General features: G+C 36.1%; 1 protein-coding gene and 1 long non-coding RNA gene across 3 annotated transcripts in view; one reads left to right on the top strand and one right to left on the bottom strand.

The window, feature by feature from the left end:
- The window catches only part of iffo2b (intermediate filament family orphan 2b), a 34,550-nt gene that overhangs the window by 4,160 nt on the left and 5,018 nt on the right, over nucleotides 1–25,372 (bottom strand). Inside the window, exons 2-8 of one of the 2 annotated variants that reach the window (XM_063032899.1) lie at nucleotides 14,925–14,985; nucleotides 10,966–11,076; nucleotides 6,956–7,096; nucleotides 6,264–6,430; nucleotides 2,137–2,257; nucleotides 969–1,058; nucleotides 676–806 (exon numbers count right to left, since the gene is read on the bottom strand). In XM_063032899.1, the coding sequence (XP_062888969.1) occupies nucleotides 676–806; nucleotides 969–1,058; nucleotides 2,137–2,257; nucleotides 6,264–6,430; nucleotides 6,956–7,096; nucleotides 10,966–11,076; nucleotides 14,925–14,985 (822 nt within the window). The remainder of the gene's footprint in view (nucleotides 1–675; nucleotides 807–968; nucleotides 1,059–2,136; nucleotides 2,258–6,263; nucleotides 6,431–6,955; nucleotides 7,097–10,965; nucleotides 11,077–14,924; nucleotides 14,986–25,372) is intronic. The other variant, XM_063032900.1, reaches the window with a different exon arrangement.
- Nucleotides 4,465–25,372, top strand: part of LOC134337704 (uncharacterized) — a 64,864-nt gene continuing 43,956 nt past the window's right edge. The window contains exon 1 of the long non-coding RNA XR_010016047.1: nucleotides 4,465–4,947. This is a non-coding gene — a long non-coding RNA (uncharacterized LOC134337704). The remainder of the gene's footprint in view (nucleotides 4,948–25,372) is intronic.

The following is a 25,372-nucleotide window of genomic DNA, read 5'->3' as shown; positions in this document are numbered from 1 at the left end:
CCAATTCTTTTTAAACAAGTGCAGTGAATCTTTTCTCACCAGTTTTTCAGATGGCACATTTCATTTAATAAATGTCATTCCCTCAGCTCCATTTACCATTACATGAAGTCATTATCCTCTGGCCATTTTCCCTTAGTCCTCATTTACACTCTAAAGAACCAATGCATTTTGAGCATCGTTTCAATGCCCCTTCTTTCCTTCAAGGACTACTACTACTACTACGTCGACTCAGGCCTAGGGGGTCGGCATCGGGCGTCCTCTAAGGAACAGAATCCTAGCTTGTCTCATCTCTTTGATGGCTGGTGGGAGATGCCTTTTTTTTATATAGGCAATTTACAGAAGGCAGTACCTTACTCAAAAGCATTTTTCCACGAAAGGCAAAAAGCTATAGGATTGTGCTTGTGGCATTTCACCTAATTTTCCCAGTCTTGATCCTTCTGTGAGGAAAAGGTGCTGAACACAGAACAGGTCATTAAAGTAAATTTCAGCTACTCCCTAATATCCAGACACAGCCGCACTGAAAAGTGCTCATTATTCACACATCCAGCACTTGAAGTCAAGTCGATGAACAACTGGATCGCAGCTGTAGTATGCTTCACTATCGTGTATGTCAGTGACTTTTAAAATTTCTTGCACTTACAAAGTTCATGCAGATTTCAAAATGGATTCTCTTACCTGCCTCCTGACTGTTTAATGAGCCGACGACAGGTTTCCATCTGAACATCTAAACCACGCTTCATGCTGCACATTTCCATATATTCATGGAGGTGACGATTCATATCACTTTTGGCACTGGTTAGCTCCAGCTATACCAAAAAGAGAGATGCAGTCAGGGACATAAAATTAAAAAAAAGTAGTTTATATATAACGCAAATAGAAATGGTCTGTTTAGCAGCAAATGGACTTGGTATTGTTAAGGAAATCTGAAATTTTTGAGCAACTGATGAAGTTTACTGAAACAATTTTACCTCTATTTGGTCAATAGTTTCTTGATATTCCTTTTCTCTCGTCTTGAAGAGTGATTCAGTTTCTTTGATCACTGTTTCCAATGTTTCATCCTTTAAAAGGAAAAACAAATATCAACACACGCTTAACTACTCTTAACCAAGATCCAGAAAATATTAAAGGACTGATTCCTACTCAATCACACTGACGTACTCTGTACTAAGTGATTGAGTTGAGATGACAAACACAAGGTCACCAATTAGCATGCACAAAGAAGAACTTCTTTTTATCAGATCACAAAATAGGAAGAACTAGTCTTTCAGTCTTAGCATTATGATCAGGAATCTCTATTTGTACACCATACATAATTTTAAAGTTGAAACCTGAGAGTAGTACAGGTTTATTCCTCCATTCCTTATTACTATCAAATCTATCTAGAGATAACTAAACCACTTGGGTTGGCAGTGGAGGGATGGGGAACAGTGTGAAGGGCTCAGTGTCAATTCTAGAACAGAAATAAGTTCTGGAGATGCAATTAGTAATCAATGACAACACAATTCATATATAAAGGACATGGGCTAGAAACTATGGTAATTTTCATACAACATGGCATTCAGGTAATTTTAAAGGGGTCGTGGGGTAAATACAAAGGATAAATACTTCTGTGCCACTGAAATATAAAAAATACAAAGAGCCCATTATCTTTCTTGCCACTTTAACTGCAGATAAAAATTTCAGTGTACAGTATATATAGAATGGGGTAACAGAACCTGGATTATTCATCTCACTTTCTAATAGTCACAAAAAAAAATCTCCAGCAGAAAGGAAGAATCCATTGTCCTAGCTTTGGCTGTTGAGAAATAGCAGATGGAGATATCAACAAGATGCACAGAGAAAATTCAACTTGGTAAAAAACTAAATCAATATTTGAGTAACAGTGAGGCAAGGGAGATAATAATGGATGCGCTTTTTTTTACATTGCAGAATGGCACAAAAGTGTTCACCTACAAATATTCAATAGTTCAGATGAAATTTCAAGCTCAAGAAATCCTGCCTTCTATTCACACAATTCACTCAAAAAGTGTACTGTCTTAACACAGCATGGAGGATTAGAGAGTTAAAAAAAATATTGATAGCCCTATAAAAAACCCTCCCAGAATAATTTAATTATTAACTTGCAAATAAGGATACCTCTGAAGGAGGTTCCACAATGTTTGTGTACTCAGAGAAATCTTCCCATAGCAGTAAAGTCTCTTCGTTTTCCTCCCAGCTCAGACTATCACAATCATCTTCAAAGTCGAATGTCTCTCGCCTAGAGAAAAACATTCAAAATATTAATTCTAGATACATGTAAAAGTAAAACAATGCGTATTCTGCATTTTCTCCAATAGAAGTGTTAGCAAGAATTAACTTAAGAATGGAACTAAATTTAGCATCTAGTGACCAATGTTCTGGCATTCAAGGGAGGACATGAGAGTATTGGGGGTGGGGAGGGGCAGGAATCAAAATTACTATTTTGAATAAACTGATTTAAAAGACCATAAACAAGGACATAATGGAAGACATTCCTAGGAAAGAGGAAATATCCTAAAATTACTTGGTGTTCAAGTAGAAACGGATATCGGTCAAATCCCAGAAGAATGGAAAATTAACAAGGCCCCTTTTAATAAAAGGGTGAGCAGTGTAATATTAATTTTTAAAATGCATGCAACATTAGTTTCGAGGCACAGGTGACATTGACATTTGTAAGAACTACTGAGTAGAACCATAGATTTCCTTCAATACAAGATTTAAAGGATATTTACAATGATCACTTTTACCAATACCCGCTTTGTATGCCCAGATTTTAAACCCTGACTTTAAATGATCTTAACTTAAATGGACTTCAGCTCTTCTTGTCTGGATTATTTCCTAACTATTAACAAAAAGTAAACTACCATCTTTCCAGACTGTTCCTCAATGGTCAGTTTTGTAATATTCACCAAAAATTTTGACTTGAGTATAGAGAGGATAATTTCTAAGCCTTTTGGTAACATAAATTCATAAATATTGACCGATAAGGACAGTAGGAGAACTTAAGAAAACCAGGCTAATGAAATGTAGTTGGTAGGTGAAGTTTAAATGAAGGATGTGCAAAGTAATTTATTTCTGTAGGTTAAATGAAAAGGTTATATAATCTAATCTAATCATTTTAGAGGGGTTGGTTACAAAGATGGAGACATCTGAGAATGCCTGTAAAGAAATTATAAAGACTTAAAAATGTCTTCCTAATTGATCTTTTGATCTTGGCTTGCTAATCAGCACAAAAGAAAGATGTTGAATCCTCATAAATCACTGCAGAGCACTGGGGTTTAAGGAGTATTGAGTATGTGGTGGAAATTTACCAGAACAATAGCATGGATGCAATATTTCTCTCACAAAATCTGTTCACAGAAGCAATGATTGTCCTGTTTAGAAGGGCATAGGGAGAATTAACGATTTAATGGTTTTACAGGTAAATTAACAGGGGCCAACTGCTTGCAATGGCAAAAGCACCCATAGCCAGAGGGCAGATCTAAGGGAGTTGTTAAAATAACTGGAAGGTCTAAATTTTAGATTTTATGTAGCAAATGGATACAATTCAGAAAGCACAGGTGGAAGCCGATTAAATGACATTCCAATATGAAAAATCAAACATTCATCTCAACTCTTGTGTATCTTTTTTAATTTATGTTAAATTGCTTGCATGCTGCTTGGACTCCTCCTTATTCCATTTCAATTAGTTAAACTAGTTAGCAGTTTAGTGTGGCAATTTAATCACTTTCTTAAAATCTACATTGACCACATCAATTGCATTACCTCTATGTCAACAAAAATTCATTCAAGATCTCAATTTTTCAAAGCCCCAATATTCCCAATTTGACTAGTGAAAAAAATCTCACTATTTGACCTCCCAGTTTCAAAACTAAAGAGCATGCCAATAATTTTGTCTGTTCCACCACAAATAACAACTCTCCAGTTATAAGTCTCTCATCACAGTTGTCAGCCTAATGAAATTGTTCTGCAATTTTTATTATTCCAATACCCTTTCTATAGCAAAGATCCAAAAGTAAATAATGCCCTGTACTTGGCTTATTTCTATTCACATCTACATCAGACTGCTATAGATTTTCCAGCAAATCACTGTTTTATTGCATTTGTATAACTTCTAAATTTCTTTCACACTGTATAACTTTGATCTGCCTGCAAGCAAGTAGTATTAACAGTATTGGGTCAGAAAATAGAATTTTCCTCTTTTTTGGACAAATTGACAGAAATAAAATAAAAACAGAAAATACTGAACAGATCAAGCTTCATCTGTGGGAAGAGAAACAGAGTACTGCCAGATGCCTAGAGCTTTTTTTTTGCACCTAATGTATACTAATTATGTCCATATTAAAATCCCATATTTCTACCTTGCAACTATCCAGCCAAGTTCAGAAGCAACCATTCAGGGAACTAGCCTATGTCCTCTCACTATGTACGGAATATAACCTTATTGTTTCGCAATATTCCAGTTACATAAAGCTACTTAAAGAAATACATCCTTTTGTCAGTAGGATGTTTGATATAGTCAGTCATAGTCATATTTTATTAATCCCGGGGGAATTTGATATAAGCAGTAACCCATCAACTTTGCAATAAAGCTCCAACACAACACTGAAAAAGCCACATGTAGTGCCTTTATTTGTTTGAGACAACTTGATCCTTGTTAGATGTTAATAAATGGAAAATGCTCTAACGTCCTGGCAGTTTAATCAAAGGGACATTTATTTTTGGCGACTACTTTGGGTTTAATCAGCTAAAAGTATAAACTGTTAGTGCGGAACAAGTATGGCTCCTGCTGTATGTTCATTCAGGATCAACCAGTGGAAGCTGTGGCATGCCAAGCATTAAGTGGTGTGTAGCTGTACAGAACGAAGTCCTTGGACAAATAAACTCTTCTTTGAACAGTGTGAAATAGCAAGGACATGAGCAGGCCAGGTAAGATAATTCTGCTAATGAAGGATTAAAATAATTACTCTTTACTAAACTAAAGTATAGTTGGTCACTTTTGATAAAGGACTGCAAATAAAGCATGTTGTTTATATTGGCCACTTACGTCTGTAAAAATATATCATAATTTTTATTCTATGTATGCTAATAAGGGATTAGAAGATGAACAAGATTTCATTTAATATTTGTATAAAATTGACAATTCTGAACAAATTTTAGAATAGTTCATTAACTGGAACCATGCTGCTCTCTTTGTGCAAGTAAATAAGGTTTGATTTGGAAACGAATGCATGTTGTCACAGTCCAGTTGACTCATGACAATTTAGGTTGCTTTAACATGAAAGCTAAATTGAAGCATGTGAATTTACTGGAAGCTCCACAATTTTAGTTCCAGTTCCAAGTTTGATCAATGACCTGGATTTGCTAATTAATCTGTGTTGTGTGACCCATGGACATTTTGATTCAGTGCTACATTTCAATATCTGGCATAGGATGGATTTAATTCTAATCTTCCATCACTACAAAGGCCACCTTGGAAGATTAATAGACTTCCCTCTCCCAACAAGATAGTCACTAGTCTTTAGAACTCTGACCAGGGTGAATTTAAATCCTCACCAGGCAAATAATCACCAAGAACACATCTACGCAGGAAGATGTAGAATAGAAAGTACCAGAAGATTTTTTTTCTTTTACAACAGTTAATTCAGGCATGTGTGAGGTGTTGCATTGTAGAAGATCAAATGTAAAGAGATGGTACATTGCTAATGGCTAGACCCTTAACAATGTCCAGCAACCCCTGATTTAACCCTGGCCTAACCGAGGAACAATTTACAATGACCAATTAACTTACCTGGTGCATCTTTGGACTATGGGAGGATCCAGAGCCTAACCCTAACCCACACATTCCACAGGGAAGACGTACAGACTCCTTACAGAAGACTCTGGGGATTGAATTCTGAACTTCAACGCTCTGAGCTGTAATAGCGTCATGCTAACTACTATGCTACCGCGGTGCCATTTGTTGCAAATAGCCTCTTACGAGTAGATCACCATGTTACATTATTGTTTTAAGAATTACTGCTATCTTCTGTTCGTACGCTAATCTTAGCTAAATTGCCTATAATAAACAATGAAATTGAAAGAATTGAAATCTTTTAATTGACTACAAAGGATAGTCCTCCCTCCAATCCTCCTCTAGATAATGACATAAAATTAATGAGAAAGCTGCTTTGTCATTAGACACAGAAGAAAAACTGTAAATGCATGTTAAATGCATTAACTGATCAGAGGAAACCATTACTTACAGCTGATTGAGCATTCGCTTCATTTCATCAGTTATATTTAGGGATGTGCTCACATCATCATCAGAATGCCGTGTGGTATCCCCATCAGTTTCAGAGCTCTCATCATCGCACGTGGGCTTTTTCTCTTTCTCTTTCTCCTTCTCCTTCTTTTTGCTGACAGTTGTCACCTTAGTAGATTAAAGAGCAGAAAGAGTCAAAAACAGAATCCCAAGTGTTAGCAATGGTAACAATACTCCCAGTGGTCCAATGCTGGAAGTATAGTAGCAGGAATAGAAGACAGATTAACATACTGATTAAAGAATGGCACACAGGAATGAATTTCAGATGCGCTACACGAGTTGAGACCAAACTCCCTGTAAAGATTTGATTAATACTACTACAGAGGAGGATTTCTACCAATTTTGTAATAATAATAAAAAATACTTCCATTATTAGTCGTTATTTGTAATACATCTTAACTCACTCCGTGCAGCAAATATATTGATCTGTCAGTCACTGATTTAAAAAACTTTTATTCATGTGCACATCAACTTAATCCTAATACAGGTCGACCTTCACTAATCTGGCACCACTGGGACCTGAGGAGTGCCGGATTAGTGAAAATGCCAAATTACAGAGGAATCACATTAAGCATAATCAGTGTCGGATTACAGGTAGTCGGATTAGTGAAGGTCAACTGTAGTTCCATTTACCTGAAACATCTTGCTCATGTCCTCAGAATTTCGCTGTTGTGCCACGTCGCAGAGTTTGGCTGTGATATCAATTCTGCGACAGATATCCATATCCACTTTCATAGCTTTCTCTTGAATCTTGGTATCCAAGTCAGACATTTGCTGAAATGACATGGAAGGCAGCTCATAAAACCTTTAATAAAATCATGCCTGACGTAAATTAAACAATTTTAAATAATTGCATGACTTGCCATTCATCAATCTATATGACATCTGTTTAAAATGAATTCAAACTTTACAAAACCACTTCTTTAGCTTCACAAGTATAACAATAACACAGACTGTAACTTGGTGACTTTATTTCTGTGATTTGCAATATCAGCTATAGAAGGAATAACGATGAGGTAGAGGAAGCAATATTAAGGGAAGGGCGGGGAAGTAAATGGGAAGAATTGGACCACTGATGAAGAGGATGTCTACAAAATTAAATTCTTTGTTGGTAGAAAACAAAACCATGAAGATATTGTATTTGCAGCGGCTAGTTATCTACACTGACTAAATTAAAACAATTGTATTATGATAAATTATCGACTGAATCAAACACCTATGGAACATCACTATGATCCAGCTACTTCACAAATGCTGCCCTTAACACAATAGTAGTTTTTTCATTTTTATCATACTTTGTAAACGTTCCTTGATTAGGCCGCATTTCTTAAACCAGAAGTCTAGTTTCCACATTGCTATTTATAAAATCTCTATTCAAAACCTCCAGTCTTGCGTCCATTCCTTTGAAAACTACCAGACAAAAATTAAACAATAGACTTTCAGATCCAAGTTGAGAAATCCATGCCAGAAAAAAAATTCCAGGAAGACATCAATCACCAGACTTAACAACTGGCACATCTGCTTCCTTCCAAGAAAGGTTGGGGGTGGGGAATCTATTTGTTTTTGCCTTCAAATGCATCTTGATGTACAGCAGTTAGGTAAAAGTGGCTGAAATATGAAATTTTTCCCCAAAAATATGTGTTCCACTGGGAATTCTACTAAATTTTGCATCAGAATAAATATGTTTTAACCTCAATAAAATCCTGTACACTATTATTACTGTGTCTGTAGTTAGAAATGTCAGACATAGTATATAACCATCTGGAGTCTCGACTAGTCAAGTGACACTAATGAGAGTTCCAGATCATGGAAATTTCTTGGATTTTACTCAAGATACAGTAACTGTCTGATCCAAAGTGACATCATAATAATTGATGCTTCTGTTAATACAAACTTAACCACCAGTACTTTACTTGATACATGACGTTTTAATAAAAGTATTACATCTGAGCCAGTTCTACCTTCTATCTAGATTATCCAGTCAAACACAATTCTTCATCTGCTGAGCTTTCTTGTTACTAATTTTGTTCAGATGATTAGCTCACAAAATCTTCAGCTTGAATCTCCTCTCCAGACTCTCTCTCAGCAATATAGATATATTCAACTTCAAAATGTACCATTAATATTTTTCCAACATTAAAACTGCATGAAGAATCAAATTTGTTTGTTTCCAACAAGATGTGGCCTTGAATCATCCATGTGGGAAACCACACGGCAGATACCATTTCCAAGTGATAACACTACACTAGCTCCAGTTTCAGTGTAACTTCAGCTTTCTGATTTTAGTTTATGTTCAATATATTTTACTGTACTTACTTTTGAAAAGTAAAACAAGATCAGCAAAGAGCATCAGGGTAGTAGCATGCAGATGAGGTGCAGTTTGCTCTTGTTCTTTCACAGCCTGAAAAACAGCTGTTTCCTCACCAGGAGCAGCACAAAGACTGAGCTAATCATGGTCTTGCCCAATTAGTAATCTATTCAGCTACTAAGGAAAAACATCATGCTTTTCATAGACAGGAAAAGCTGTGGTGAAAGGAAGTCTTTTTTTTTAAAAAAAGGATCAAAAATAAATGTTAATTCTCAGATTTAACATTTTGAAATCTGTCAGCAGACTGAATGAACCAGTGACTTCATGAGTCAATACTCATGAGTTAGAGTCAATACTCATGAGTTAGAGGAATTCTTTTCCTCAATTAAAAAAAATACATGAGTGGGGAAATTAGATTAGAGCTGTGTATTTCATCAGTTTGGCCACACCTTGAGTATATATTGGACTATTGTGGTGATCATACTATAGGATCTTATATTCTGTTTCTTGGCTATTATAGGGAGGATATACTGTTCAACTAGTTTATTGACCTTTCCTGCTCTCTACACAACAATTTGTGGAAATACATAACAACGAGCCACCGAGACTTAACTGAGATAGGTAAACTAAATAGGAATGATCTATTTCCTTTTGCACAAGGTCAGAGATTTAAAAGTAATTGTGACTTATAGGGCTACCAACCTAGTGCTGGAAGGTGGAATCAGGTTGCATGGCTCTTTTTTAAAAAAAAATCTGGTGACAGCACAGGCTAAATTTATAGGTTTTATAAGTTTTCTATGATTTCACAAATCTAAGATAGTCATCAATGATTCAAATGAAGAATTTAAAAAAACATCTAGTTAGAAAGTATCTTTCTATTATAAGAAAGAAGTTGAGGCTTTGGAGTAGGGCATGGAAGAGGTTTACCAGGATGCTGACTGGATTAGAGGGTAAGTACCGTAAGGAGAGGTTGAACAAATATGGGTAGTTTTCTCTGGGGCAGTGGGGGCTGAGGGGAGATCTGATTGAGATTTATAAGATTACGGAGAGGCATAGATAGGCAACACTTTTCCCAGGGTTAAATTACCTAATGCCACAGAGCATGAATTTAAGGTGAGAAGGTGTAAATTCAAAGGAGATATTCAAGGCAGAGCCCAGGGTGATGATGGCATTCATCAGTCTCTTTGATAGGCACATGAAAGTGCAGAAAATATAAGGATATAGACACTACATAGGCAGAAGCAATAAGTTCAGTTGGCGATTTGATAACTAATTTCTTTTAGTTCAGCACAACATTATGGGCCGAGGGGCCTGTTCCTGTTCTGCACTGTTCAATGTTCTAATTCAGGGATAAGTTATTTTAAGGGCGGTAAGAAAAAAAGAACTTGAAGTAATTGCAGCAAATAGATCAGTACTATTTATGGAGAAGCTAGATAAGTGCATGAAATAAGATAGAAATACAGCAGTCAGTAGAGGCAAGCTGAATTAAGGTGAGAAGAGGCTAGTATGGAACATAAATATTGACACACATCCAAGTAATGGTCACAATCTCCCCATGCTCCTGTTCAAAAAGATCCACTTGCCAATACCAAGCTCATACCTTTAATCTATAAAGCTAGGAAAACCTTCTACAGTAGGTTTTGTACGCTATTCCACAGACAGCAATGGACTTGGAGTCAATTTATGATTTGACATTGAAGGTTTGTGTTAATTGACTGTATCAGAGGATGCAGAGAAAAGGCAGGTATATGGATTTAGGTCATAGGTCATCCATAAGCTCATTGAATATTGCTTGAGTGGCTAAATTGCTCACTCTGATTATATATCATACATGTATATACATATGCCAAGGTGGAAAAGACAATGTCAGCAGCATGCAAGCAGGAATGGAAAGAGGTGAACGAAAAAATTAATCAAGAATTTGTGGTGAGCACAGCGAGCAAGAGGTGTTTTTGTTTTGGGGGGAGATATGGAATGCAGAAATAACTGTGAAATAACAAGAATGGGGGTTGGGGGAAATAAAGGAGTATGTGGTTAGTGAAAGGAAACAGTTTTACCAGAGGAGGTACTGCACCACAGATAGTGACATCAAAACAAAGTATTATAAGAGGGAAAGGTTAAGGGTTTTATTAGATATGCTGCTTTGCAAAGGGAGAGCTAGCACACAGGGTCGAAAAGGTGCCTGGGAAAAGGTACTTTGCTTTCAGCTATCGTCTTGAAGCAATTTTGGCATCATAAAAACTTTTATTATTTTAATGGGTATTTTATGTATATACAACACAATCAACTTTGAAACATAATTTATAAGGTTTAAATTGGCAGTTTGTCTGCTCACCTGTAAAGTACTTACATCACTCATCAGGCCCTTAAATACTACTAGCTCGGATTTCAATTTTTCCACTTTCTCACTGAGCTCCTTTTGAATGGCTTCAGCTTCTTGTGAATCCTGAAATGACAAATAAGTACAGTAACTGCCTTCTCAACTGCAGGCCCAAACCAATCACAGAAATGGCTGCAAAAATGAATGAGTAGAGACTTGGTTATGACATTCCAGTTAGAAAATGCAGTATAGCTGTACATCGGCACCTACTGCAGTAAAACCTGAGCCAAAGCAACAACACTAAAAGCATTTTCCTGCTAAGTGAAAACCATTTGATTGGCTCAGACTTTACATACAGTAAATTATCAGAATTTTTAAAAATTAAAAACAATCCTGAACAGCTCCAACACTCCCCTCTTGTTGGAATTCCATTTCATATGTACCCCAGAATATAAAAAGAGCTTTGTAAAATCAGGGAGAAATAGCCTCATCAAGGTGACATCTATAGTACAGATGAACATGCAAAACACATTGGCTAGCTATTAAAAACTGAAAATACAATAGTAAGGAAGCAGTAAACAAATCAGTAATGAGAGATAATAGCAGGAAGGATCGTCAGCTGAAGCACTTTAATGCAAAGAAAAGCACATTTTGAGAATAGAACATGAAATGATAAAATGACAATAGAAAAACATAAAAAGAAATCAGTCATAAGTATCAAATATAATTCAAACACAAGCTAATAAATAAAACTTTATACGTTCAGCTATAATAAAAGCTTAAGTATTTCGAATTTGTCTCCAGCAGCCTACCTCCAAAGACAAATCATCATGAAAAGGACCACAGCAACCTCTGCAGCAGAGCAGGCTATTTGTGGTGGAAAGTATGGAGAATGGGGGACTAAAAACTGCAGCTCTGTGTTAAAGATTCAGAACTCTGTGCAATTGTGGAACTTTAAAAAATCTTTTGCATATGAATTCATTAGATCAGGATTTCAAAGATTATGGAACTATGCCAAAATGATGATGCACAGACCAGCCACAAGGAAATTTAATTGCAGAAAAAGGGTTCAAAAGATGCACACATTTCTGTTTCTAGGCAAATTATTCCTTTCAGAGCTCTGTCAATTTGCACTCTCATTCCTAGGAATTCAAAGTGAGTGCTAAACAAGGTGTCAGTGCATTGAACAATTTTATAAGATTACACAAAATGCACAAAATATACAGCACTGAAACAGGAAACCCACTATACTTCACTGGAGCCTCCATAATTTCTTTTCATCGCTCATGAAATTAACTCATTTCCTTTTACTTATATCTACTGTACACACTTCAAATTATTGGCTCTTTGTGGTAGCAAATTTCACATTTCCATTGTGTGTGAATAGGTTATTTTTAACTGAGCTCCACTTTTCATTTTGAAATGAATATATTCAATCTATGGACTAATGCTTTGCCCTAACCCATTAAATGAGAACCCCCTTTGAGGTTTACTCTGACAAAATTCTATTAGATTGTCACCAGACATTACTTTTTAAGTTTGAGGGCAACAGGCTATTTGTCCTTTTTTATCAAGCATGACCTTCAAGAAGCACGATCTGATATTTTATGTTGACTAGGCCAGACTAATTTGCTTCTTGCAACCACTTAACTTAACTTCATTTTAGAGAACCCAAAAGAACACTGAGGCACACCTCAAGGATGTGTGCTTAGCCCACTGCTCTACTCTCTCTACACTCAGGACTATGTGGGTAGGCACAGCTCGAAAGCCATCTATAAATTCGTCAATGACACCACTGTTGTTGCAGAATCTCAGGGGGCAACAAGGCGGCATACAGGAATGAAATAGATAGGTTGGTCTTGTGGTGCAGCAACCTTACACTCAAAGTCAGCAAGATCAAGGAACCAATTGTGGACTTCAGGAAGAGAAAGTTGGGAGAATATTTCCAATCCCCACTGAGAGATCTGCAATGGAAAGGTGAGCAGTTCCAAGTTCCTGGTGCATCAATATCTCACAGAATCTATCCTGGTGGAATCATAACAAAGGCATGCTGGCGGCTATACTTTATTTGGTACGTCGAAGACTCTAGCAAATTTCTACAGATGTACCGTAGGAAGCATTCTAACTGGTTGCATCACCGCCTGGTACAGAGGTACCAGTGCACAGGATTGAAAGATGCTACAGAAGGTTGTAAAGTCAGCCAGCTCTATCACAGGCACAAGCCTTCCACCATTGAGGATACCATCAAAAGGCAATACCTCAGGAAGATGGCATCTATCATTAAGGACCCTTACCATCTGGCACTTGCCCTTTTCTATTCACTACCATCATTATCAATGTTTTAGGGATAGCTTCTTCTCTTCCGCCATCAGTTTTATAAGCTGTCCATGAACACTACCTTGTTTTGTGAATGTGAAGTAATTTGTTATGCCTGCACTTTACTGCCACAAAACAACAAATTAAACGACCAATGTCAGTGACAATAAACCTGATTCAGTAGCCAAACTTTCCATTCTGGATTATGCCTAAAATTCCCAACTGCCTCCTTTTATATCTCTTTCAGTGTCAGAAAATGAATCCAATCTCAGAAGAAAAAATACCCTTTCACATTTACTCTGTCTCATGTTTTATATGCTTCCACCTGTTCATCATTTAATTTTCTAACTCTAGATTAGGGGTTCCTAACTTAGGGTCCATGGACCCCTCGGTTAATGGTAGGAGTCCATGGCATAAAAAAGTTGGGAACCCCTGCTCTGGAGTATAAAGGCTCATTTTGCTCTTGCTTTCCCTTAGCCCACCTTTGAACAATACTTTCATCTCGTGAACCTCCCATGGAACACAATAAAAAGGCAAGTACACTCAACCTTACCCAACAAAAACCTTCTCACAATTCTCATATCTACATTGTGGCTAGCTTTTTACTTTCTTTTTTTTTTAAAAGCATTTGCATTTTTCTGTATATTCCACCTCATTTGCAAGACAACAATCCATTCGCTTTCCTCATTGCTTGTTGAGTTTGAATGTTAACTTTGTACTGTGTGCATAATTTTCAAATCCCTCTGTTGATCAACATTTACTTCCCTTGTGTGTCTAAAGAATATTCTGTTTTTATTCTTACCAAAGTGGATAATTTTACCTCTCCTCATATAATTACATCTGCCAGTTTTTCCATAATTACTTGATCTGTTTATATTTCTGCAACAGCCAATTTGTAGTTAACATCCTCATTTTGCAAGACCAGTTGCCTTTCAGCATTTTGATGCAGGCCTTTTGTTTCCCAATGTAATTTACTTGTGTTCAACCTTTAGCTTTCTTTCCACTGATCAGTGGTTTACATTAGTTTCCCCACACATAGCCTTATAAATCAATCCCTTAGCTGCAAATAATAGACATCTATTTGCAATACTTAAAAAATAAATGACCATCTAATGCCATGCCAAGTCCACCATTCCACCTCCACTTGAAACTTTTCAACACTGTATGGTAATTGTGGAAATGTTTCCACTTGCAAATAAGACCTGTATGGGAAGCTAGAAATGCTAGACAGTCAAGAACAAGTGTAACGGGAAACTCAGGAGAAAATTTTTAACTGAAAACTTATAGAACATAGAACTTGCTACTATAAACAGTTAGGCCAAAATGCTCTTGACAGGGAAGCAATAGCACAAGAAAGAAAATGCTTGTTGTATGGATGACGATTGGAACAAGACTTGAGAATACATTTGACTTAGATTTGTTTGTCCAAATAGCCCTAACCTGACTGATAAAGACGAGCTAGCCTTCAGAAGAAATTGAATTCCAATCTTTATTTAGCTGCTGCCAAAACAAACCAGAACTAGAAATGTTCATTGTGATGCACCTACGATATACACCGGACTCCCAGTAAACCAGTCCGGAACACGTGCACACAAGCTCACTCAGATGACTTGGCATACCTCAAGCCATGTTTGATTTATAAAATATTTATAACTTACCACCTGCAGTGCAGCTACAATATCCTGCAGATGCTGCCTGAGATTGAGTTCTTGTTCCCACCTAAAGATAGAAGACACAAGTACGATTGTTAGAGAGATCATACTGAAACCACTATTGAATGAACATCTTTCAATGCATCACAATTAAGTGTTTAGTGAATTATGTTTAGATTATATGCTGGAGATTGTAATTTCTGAGTGTGTCCCAATATTAGAAAGACATCCATATAAGATGCATTTGCCTTCAGCTTCCTCAAACATGGGCAAAAGTTTTGGACAGCAGTTTGGCAAAATCAATGTTTTGCAAATAGTTAGTACTTGAATTTATTTTGATGCTCTTCCCGGCAAGTTAAAATGCCACTTGGACGTCAAATACAGAATTAATAGAAAAAAACTAACACTACTCATAACTTCAAAATCATTTCCATCATTAAAGCATTAATACCAAGTTATACTGCAACTGTCAATGAATGTCTTTCATTGTGTTGCTTTCCTGACAGGCAGAACAGGTGCAGAACATTCTGCAAGGCATGGGTCACCCAGAAGTCATTATCCATAACCAAACCAATGACAAAAGCAATGAATATGCGTTTACATGGTTTTAGGCACTAAATTGAAAACTAAAGAACAGCTTCTCAAAGATGTAATCCCTGAACTACTGCTAACACCAATTGTTATCAGGTGAGCTTATGGTGTATGGTGAAGAAATGGCTTAAAAAAGAAAACTGAATATTCCACTTCCGGAGGCAGGAGAGTCCTGAACAAGACTGACAGTTGGCATCTGAACAAGAGTGAGATACATGTCAACATAGGGAGATTTGCTAATGCTGGCAGGAAGAATTTTACCTAATCTGGCAAGAGCTGGTGTGAAAGGACACAAATACAACTTGCTAGGGCCCTTAAAAGTTTTATATTTCAAACAGATTACTTCTTATTCTTCCACACCTGAGACGATAGGCCCATCTACCTTAGTAAGAATGCCAAAGGTTGAGAGAGTATGCATACTTTATGAAAAGACTTGATAGCGTCAGTTTATGAGAAACATTAAATGGGTGATCTGCAGTTGCTGCCGGAGATGCAGTAAAGTCAGATTCAATCACAATTTCCAAAACAAAATCCATTATATACCAAGTGCTATGGGGAAACATCAGAGATATGAAACAACTGATAGCTGTTTAAAATAAAAAGCTGACATGCTTGATCTTTTGATTAAAGAGGTATGCCTTGGTGACTTAATTAAGATGCTACTTATTCCCAAAATAACTATAACATGGCAACAATTTTCATGCATTAGCCCACTGGTCCCTCCGGACTCTCACCAATTCCCAGAAGATTACTCTGGTCCATCTCTAAACCTATTATGCCTGAAGCCTGGTAGGAACTAGATGTCTTTTGAAGTAAAAACAAAATCACACATTATATAAAAAATGTGAACCAGTAAAAATAAACAAACCTTATAATGTTCAATTTCATTAATAGTTATCTTAACATACTCTATCTGGAACAAAAACCTTTTATTTTTTGAATATCTCTTTACACAACAGTGAAACATATTCACATTCCCAAAGCCTATGGACTTCAATGTGTTCATTGATATCAGCCTCTCGATAAAGGAAGAAAGTATCATATATCTAGCCACTCCTGAAATCACTGAAAAATCTAGCAGCTATTCTACAATTGCTGTCCCTTTCAGCACGGAGATATCAAAACTGCACTCCAGACATAGAAATAGCAAGGTAACACAATTTAAAATCACTGCTTTAAAGTTGTCTTTGCCTTTACTTCTGTCACGGATCACAAAAATCATAGCTAATCTTAGAACACCATTCAAAATGGTAACCTAAAGCCTTCTCACTTTAGCAACCCCCAATGCATTCCTCTTAAAATATACTGTTGCACTTAACTAGTCCTGTTGGAAGACATACAAATTGTATACTGTATACTGTATGTGATTATGGACATATTTATATAATTCTTGGTGAGGTCTTCAATTGTCTTGTTCAATAATTGATTCAATGCTTGAATGAAACATTCTATTTTGACTTTGGATTTTCCACTGCACCTCACGAGTTGTGCTCATTACCCACCCCCCCACGAACATTTACAGAATAACCATCAGCAAAGCTTTCTCAGCCAACTTTTAAATTAATTGATGTGTGCAAGCTTCTTTTTACAAATTAGTTAAATTTAGATCAATTAATTGTTGTCAAGACCAATATACAAGACGTAAATAGTGACAGCAAGGCTGTTTGGACAGACTCGTCTGATTGTGACAACTCAAACTTTATAATGCATGCACATAGAGTCCTCTGCAGATTATCCCATTTCTACAGTGAAAAATTTCAATGACAACACAAATAAAAATGTTTATCTATCCTACCATTTTTTTCAAAAGCAAATAATAAACAATAATGCAGTTTAATTCAATCCAGTTTTTAATCTATGAATCCAGATTGCTTTGACGTTTCTGTGTCTATCAATTGAAAAGAAACTCGAGCACACTTGAAGTCCAAGATATTGCGCTACTGGTACTGTGTAGGAAATGCCTACATTGAGAAATACCTGGTGCCTTCATTATTTCCCAGCTTCAGTATTACTTCACACCTGCTAATGTAAGTGAGCCAAAATTTTAATCAGACTGCCAACAAAAACAGAAACTTGTAACTTAATCCCTCTCATCATCAAGTATATCAAATAAAATTGCAGCCAATTACGCACTTTTAAGATACGTTTAATGTTGAAACATGGCAGCCAATTTGCCTTCAGGAAGGGTCAACACACTGCGATATGATATGTAATCAAACAATTTGCATTTACTGCTATTGGTTGATAAATGCTGGCTGGAATATCAGAACTCTGCTGATATTGAAGTAGCAGATGATTTGTGGCTGAGCAAACAGCACTTCAGTTCATTGTGTTTATATCTCCTTATGCCCTCGAACTTGGGAGTGAAAAATTGACATTCTGGACTTTAACAAGGCAAGTTTTAACTTCATCAGACTTGTTTCCAAAATGCATCAGGCTTGTTTAGATGTTCCTTTGAACCTTTTGAATAGAACTTTTTGGCTGCAATGAGCAAAGGTATGTTTGGAGAAAAAAGGGTGCAGAATTTCAAGAACACCTCTCCAACTGTTAAGCACGGGGGTGGATCAATCATACTTTGGGCTTGTGTTGCAGCCAGTGGCACGAGGAACATTTACTGGTAGAGGGAAGAATGAATTCAATTAAATACCAGCAAATTCTGGAAGCAAACATCACACCATCAGTAAAAAAGCCAAAGATGAAAAGAGGATGGCTTCTACAACAGGATAATGATCCTAAACACACCTCAAAATCCACAGTGGACTACCTCAAGAGGCGCAAGCTGAAGGTTTTGCCATGGTCCTCATGGTCCCCTGACCTAAACATCATCGAGAATCTGTGGATAGACCTCAAAAGAGCACTGCACGCAAGACGGCACAAGAATCTCACAGAACTAGAAACCTTTGCAAGGAAGAATGGGTGAAAATCCCCCAAACAAGAATTGAAAGACTCTTAGCTTTCTACAGAAAGCATTTACAAGCTGTGATACTTGCCAAAGGGGGTGTTACTAAGTACTGCCATGCAGGGTGCCCAAACTTTTGCTTCGGGCCCTTTTCCTTTTTTGTTATTTTGAAACTGTAAAAGATGGAAATAAACAAGTAATCTTGCTTAAAATATTAAAGAAATGTGTCATCTTTAACTTTATGTCTTTCGGAAATCAGTTCATCTTTTACTCGCTTAGCTATTCACAGTAACAGAAATTTTAACCGGGGTGCCCAAACTTTTGCATACCACTGTATCTAATTTAAGAACATAAGTGTGCATATATAATACTGCTGCTGGAGAAAGCTCTTGAGGCCACAAATATAAATACTATTCAGTAAATACTGCATGAATATAGCTATTACTTGCTATACAAGCTGCAAATCTGAACCCTCACAAAAGGCTGTGGATGCAAGTACCATATTTTATATACAGCATACATTTTACTAACAGCTTTGTTTCCCGAGTTCTTATGCTTTAAGACAAAATGTGTAGCAAATTAATGGTTTATGATATTGATTCTAATGAAGGTGTGATATAAGGCAAGCAGGAAGATTGCTGTACAATCTATAACATTTAGCTACTGATTTATGATGCATAAATAAATTACTGAAATGTAGACCCATATTGTTTAGGAAATACCCAATCAGATTGCCATGCTGATGCTAGTATTTCGATTAAGCTGCTGCTTAGGATGTTTATCAATTACCCACTTCTCTTCATTCTAGATCTTAATAAATCCTCCTTATCACCACTCAATTTTGGTAATGATTTTAAAATATAACTAATGATAAGTAGAGGTTAGAGTTGCCCAAGAAAATAGTTCTTGTTTTACTAAAATCCCCTTCAAAATCTCCATTAACTTGTTCTTTTCCAAGCAGAAGAGCTCTAACTTTGCTGAATTCCCCTCACAATGATAAACTTCTTATATAACATTTCCAAGTCCCTTGCATCTTTGTTCAGCCATGGTTCCAAGAACTATCTGCAGAATTCCAGTTAGCAATCTTAACTGGTGACTTATACACTGGCAGCACAATGATCTTACTGTTACATGCTAGTACCGTATTTACAAACCCAAGCAGCCTATGCTTTTTATAATCACATTTTCAACTTCGTGCCACCTTTGACAAAATGTATGTGGATATCAAAATGCCTATTTATCTACAAGTTAAAATCATGTTATTTTGAAGCCCTTTCTTTCCTTTCAATCTTCCCAAATGAATACTTTTTCTACACTAAATTCTATATACGCTTCTTCCTCCACTCCATCCCGAAGATTATATCATCTTCATCAATACATATTTTCAACTAATCTGTAAACTTTAAAGTGCAGCTCTATGTTCTTGATTCTGTATCAGTTTTAAAAAAAAGACTGCATGCAAACTTTGAACTCCACAAGCTACCACTCAGAGAAACGCCAGTCTTCCACAACTTGCATTCTATGGTGTCATATCCATGTCACCATTTTTACACTAGCAACTACACTGAACGCTTTAGCTTACATATACAGTATATTCTATACTGCATTGATCAATATTTCCTATCACCTCAAAAAATTCAATCACAATAGCCTGACGTTATTTCCCTTGAACAAATAATGCATTAATTTGGAAAGGTAAGGCTATTTTGTTGTTGATAATGATGTCCTATAAGTTTCCCGCCATCAGTGTTAGCTGGTTAGCAGATACTTTCCTAGTCCATATTCCCTCCTTTCTTGATATATGACAAAACATTAGAAACCTTCTTGCAGTCTTTCTGCATTCGAGGAACAGAAAATGTGATTCAGTGCCTCTGTTGTTTTTCTTTTCCAGTCTGACAAAGTGATATATGAATTAAATTCCAGATTTACCACAAGATATTCCAGGAATCACAAATTTTTCTGATCTTTATCTTATTTACTACTTATGTAATAATTGTCCCTGGCCATTTTTGTTATTGATATTCAAATGAACACACTATGTAGGATCCAATATTTGGAGTGGGGAATTTCACGATGGAGCAGCTTCTTATGTGTGCTGAGAAACCTGGACAATGCCAGGATTAAAGATCAAAGAAATTTGTTCACATGTTTTGACTAACGTTACACCTATCTGTTGAGTCTTTGCATGACAGAATGTCTTGGCTAATCCTCATGGGCGTGGTAAGTTATAAGGGCTCTTCACGCAAATTTCCTGCAATTAAAATTTATTCAAAGTGGGGGATAGAATACAAAATCCAGAATTTTAACTGCAGAAGGAAACATCAACTTCCTGATGCTTTACTGGAATTTTGTAAGGCAATTTTAAAAGATTATCTTCAATGATATCTACACTTTATTTCTTCCATTTTTTGTGGTATCAGCGCAAGACAGATAAAAATCATATTTCAAACATCTGCTATTATACACGCTTGGCTAAATGCACACAGTCAAAACAAAAATTTTACTGTGGATATAGCTATCTTGATAGGAAATTTTAGTTCAGAGATTTACGAATTATAGGGAAAAAGGGGCATTTAATTCTGCCCCATGGTAATGATGCTGGTTGGTCTGAAATAACTATCAAACGGACAAATTTGATTTTGTGGTGCACTGCAACACATTATTAACCTTTCAAGAAACTACCTTTAATCCCAGATTCCTTCCCTCTAATCTGGTTTTTACTTTAGCTTGATATCAATGTAAAAGTACACACCCTTTGAAAGTTTCTTGAGGTGGAAAATCTTCAGTCTACATGCACCACATTCACAAAGTGACCTAGATGGTGCCCCTTACAATGAGATTTTCATAAATATTAAACTTAAGTGTTGAATGCGAGTATGTCCATCTCTGTTCATTTTCTCTGTTACTGCTGAGTAAGCACAAATAATGTTAACAGTGTGAGAATTTTTTTTTGAAGTTCAACCCATTTGCTTTTCTTGGAAAGCAACAAAATCAAATTAGGTTGATTGATAAAAACACTACATTTGTGAAGCTGTTCTGGACAGGGTCATATGTTCATCGGCTTTAAAATACTTGCATTAAACAAAGCCACAAGTTGAACAAGTAGAAAGAAAACAAGTTGATTGTTTCTAGAAAGTGTCTAAAATAAAATGACAACGGGATTTTAATTATGGTCCTGTTTTTCCATAAATAATTCTGAGAAACACTCTAGCAGAAAATATTTGAAATGAAATATTTATGCCATTCCACTCATTTTAAAAATACTATGCATGCAAAATGGACTGAGCAGCTAAGAAATAGATGGTTCTGGGGGAAAATATCAAAAGCATTTCTTGGTAAAGATTCAGCTACTCATTTGGTGTAACAGACAGAAAAAAAGGCAGAAAATGCAGATTAGTTACTACCACAAAAAGTAAGTTTCAGGGTAAACCATTCTGTCTGTTTTGTTACAATCTCAATTTAATCTGTACTACAATTTTGAACTTTCAGTGAGAGATAGCAACACAAGTATCAATGCCACACTGAAAGCAGGTCCCAATTAAGACCACATATACATCAGCAGTTCTGTCTGACAAACAAGAGAACACAAGATGGATTTCAATAATACATCTACTCAACACACAAGAACTGCAAAGTGACAGCCCTGAATACAAGTCACATTTTGAAATCAAATACTCTTCTGTTCAGTTAAATCTTTCACTCTCCTTTAGAGTTAAGATAAAAGTCCCCATAAGATTACCCAAGGTGTCTGTTCTGACATTTTATCAGAAACAGCTCAACTGTTTACTAATCTTAGAGCATTTGTACAATCGTTAGTACTCGATGAGTGCTGCATTTTCCTTCGGATCTATAATCAGTAACTTAAAATATTCTTCACTGTTTGAAGATTTAAGATGCAATAATTTAATAAATATTAATACTTGTTCCTCAACAATCCACATAAATTGATCATTTTGTAGTTTCTTCCTACTTATAATCTCCATATATACAATTTGTGAGATTAGCTATAGATTGGCTGATATATTCTAATACCCCTCCAAATTAGCTGCCTCCACCAACCACTCCTCCCCATTCATCCTTCAAGAACCTTTTTGAGATTCTTCCAGATGGTTGACTACATTAGAATATTCTCTTTCGGGATTATAATTTTAAAGCCATCTTGACTCTGGTCAAATCTCCCAAACTCAAGACACAAAACTCTATTGCACAGAAACAGAACAGATACTAACCGTTCACTACAGCACAATTTCTCATGGCTTACTTCAAAACCTTATGAAGATAACTTCACAACAATGGTCTTTTTCCATGCTTTCAGTGTACAAAACCACCTAATCAGCTCAAGTAAGCAGAGAAAATATGACCAAAACAGATGCCCTTCATTTAACAGCACCGTACAAGAAAAAGGTTTATTTGCACAAAGTAAAGATTGAGTTTTTTTTAAAAGAACCGTTAATATGTGTTCTCCCCGGTCCAGCTCTCCCTTGCCATACATTTGCTGCTGATTTTTGTGAATTAAATATATCAGAGTAAACTAAGAAGAAAGAAATTCAATAAAGGATACATTACTCATGTTGGGTTTCAGTCCCACCCAGTTACCCAATGTAAAAGGAAGAAACTTTTCTTACAGTCATCATCTTTGATGGATTTAGTCAGAGGAGTCTTGAGATAAGGTATGTTACGACATGTACAAAGAATTAGTAATGTAACAGAATAACAGGAAAAAAAAACAACAAATAATATTGAGGCTTTCTGTGAAAGGATGTGCTGGCATTTGAGAGGGTCCAGAGTCTTAGAATAGAGGATGTCCCTTTAGAACAGAAACTAGGATGAATTTCTTTACCCAGAGGGCAGTGAATATATGAAATTCAGTGCTGTAGATGGCCGTGGAGACCAAGTCATTGGGTATATTTAAAATGAAGGTTGATAGGTTCTTGTTTAGCAAGGCTATCAAAGGTTATGGGGAGAAGGCAGGGTTGAGAGGGATAATAAATCAGCCATGATGGAATGGCACAGCAAGCTAGATGGGCCAAATGATCTAATTCTGCTCCTGTGTCTCATGGTGATCAAGAAGAAGCTACTTAGCTCTTCAGTCAAACCATCTACTATTCTATTTATCTGCTTTCAATTCTTACTCTTTAACAACATTGCAATTTCTTATTTGAGTTTATCATAATAGGTCTAATTATTCCAATATCTACTTATTTTCAAGGAAAAAATTCCAGATCACTATGCTTTTACATGCATTATAAAGTGGTCACACTGTGAATCTTATGCAACAGTATTAAGTTTTTTTTTCCAGATTCCGAGTACATAAATGAAAATGTACTATCAGGTGAAACAACATGAATCCTTAAAATGCTGTGCAAATTTAAAAGGGTTGCAGGCATGAGGCTCCCTAAAATGTGATCCATTCTTCCCTGACAGATAATTTTTCATTTCACATTCTCTAGCCTGATGTCATCTGCTTGAGTTTATCCTATTGCAATATTCACTAGTTACTAGGGTCATCCATTTGATCAAACCTGTAATGCTTCACATTCATTATATTTGGTCACATTTATTCATTTATCTATTATCCCCAACTTGTATAGTTCACATTAACAGGGATATAGTAACTTAATTATCTGGTAAGTTGTGAGATAATCATGGGTAGTAGCGTTTTAAAAACCTTTGCTTAACACCAGAATAAAGTTGGGTAGATGACTTTCATTATGAAGATATTACTATCCAATTGTCATCCAGAATCGATGTAACCTAATTTAACCATAACCAAGATGGTGTGCTATTATTTTCATTCTAAAGACAACCCTTTCTTACTAATGGTTACCTAAAACATTTCTGCCACTAGCCAGATTCATAGATGTAAACTGTATTTGGCTGAAGTGTAAGATGCATTACTGTTAAATCTAAAAGCAAGGTTATTGTTACATCTTAGAATGAGTAAAGACATGTAAATAAATATATTAAACACACAATATGCCCAGTCCAAGAAAAGAATGCTTACTGTGTAAGTTAAAGAAGTTAGTATTTAAATATTGTTATGCATGCCTTGAATGTGGTATTATGCAATTTGCTTGTTCTTTTAAGTAAATAACTGTTAGTGAAAAAGCAAGTTAGGTGTTCTAAAGAGGAAAAGAGGAAACTAAAATAAATTAAGGAGTTTTTTTTCCTGTTCACTCCCCAAGCTTAGCACAAATTTGCCTGGATTTAATAAAATACACTCTCACTTAGGGCGATTGGGAGTCAGAGTTCATCAGCAAGTTCAATTGAAACATGGAAATGAAAAATACCTACTGATAATACAGAGACTCCCCAATCTAACACTATATTAGTATTCAGGACAGAAAAACAGCACTGCATTCCTCTGGTTCTGAAAAGCCCTACTACAAAGGCACTCCTTTGTAAATAAACTCTCAGTTCAAAAGAATTTTCAGCTCAAATAACCAAAGGTTGATGAGAACTTTAAGCTTGGTCCAACACAACATTGACATGTGTAATTTGTTCAGCAAAGAATAAAATAAAAGAACTGAAGAGAAAACCTTCAGAGAAAGAATTACAGGCCAGGCATAATATACATCATTTGCTGGCTCAATGAAAATCCTAGATAAAAGTGAAAGAGCAGTTTAAAGTACACTTTGCCTTGAGGTCTAAAGTGAACAGTTTAAAAAGAATGAACTTTTTAATCCTGGCAAATGCAAAGTGTTCTGAGAGCAGATCACCACCTTAAAAGATGAGCAATGATGACTAGAGAACTACAGAAGTAGATGTGGTTTTCATGAAAGGAGTGACGATAAGGCTTGCTAATACAAAGTGACAATGCCACTTTGTACCCTCAGCATCAAAATCTGCTCTTCTGTTTAAAGTGACCAATACAAAACTGTCAGCTGAAAAGAAGAGCGATAGCTAAAAAGCTAGAACCCAGAGGAGTATGTTGAAGAACCAAGGGAGTATATCACGCCCTGTC

Source organism: Mobula hypostoma, chromosome 25 (genome assembly GCF_963921235.1).
Source record: "Mobula hypostoma chromosome 25, sMobHyp1.1, whole genome shotgun sequence".
Lineage (NCBI taxonomy): Eukaryota > Metazoa > Chordata > Chondrichthyes > Myliobatiformes > Myliobatidae > Mobula > Mobula hypostoma.
Note: the sequence above shows the minus strand (reverse complement) of the source record. Positions and strands in the feature narration are given on the sequence as shown.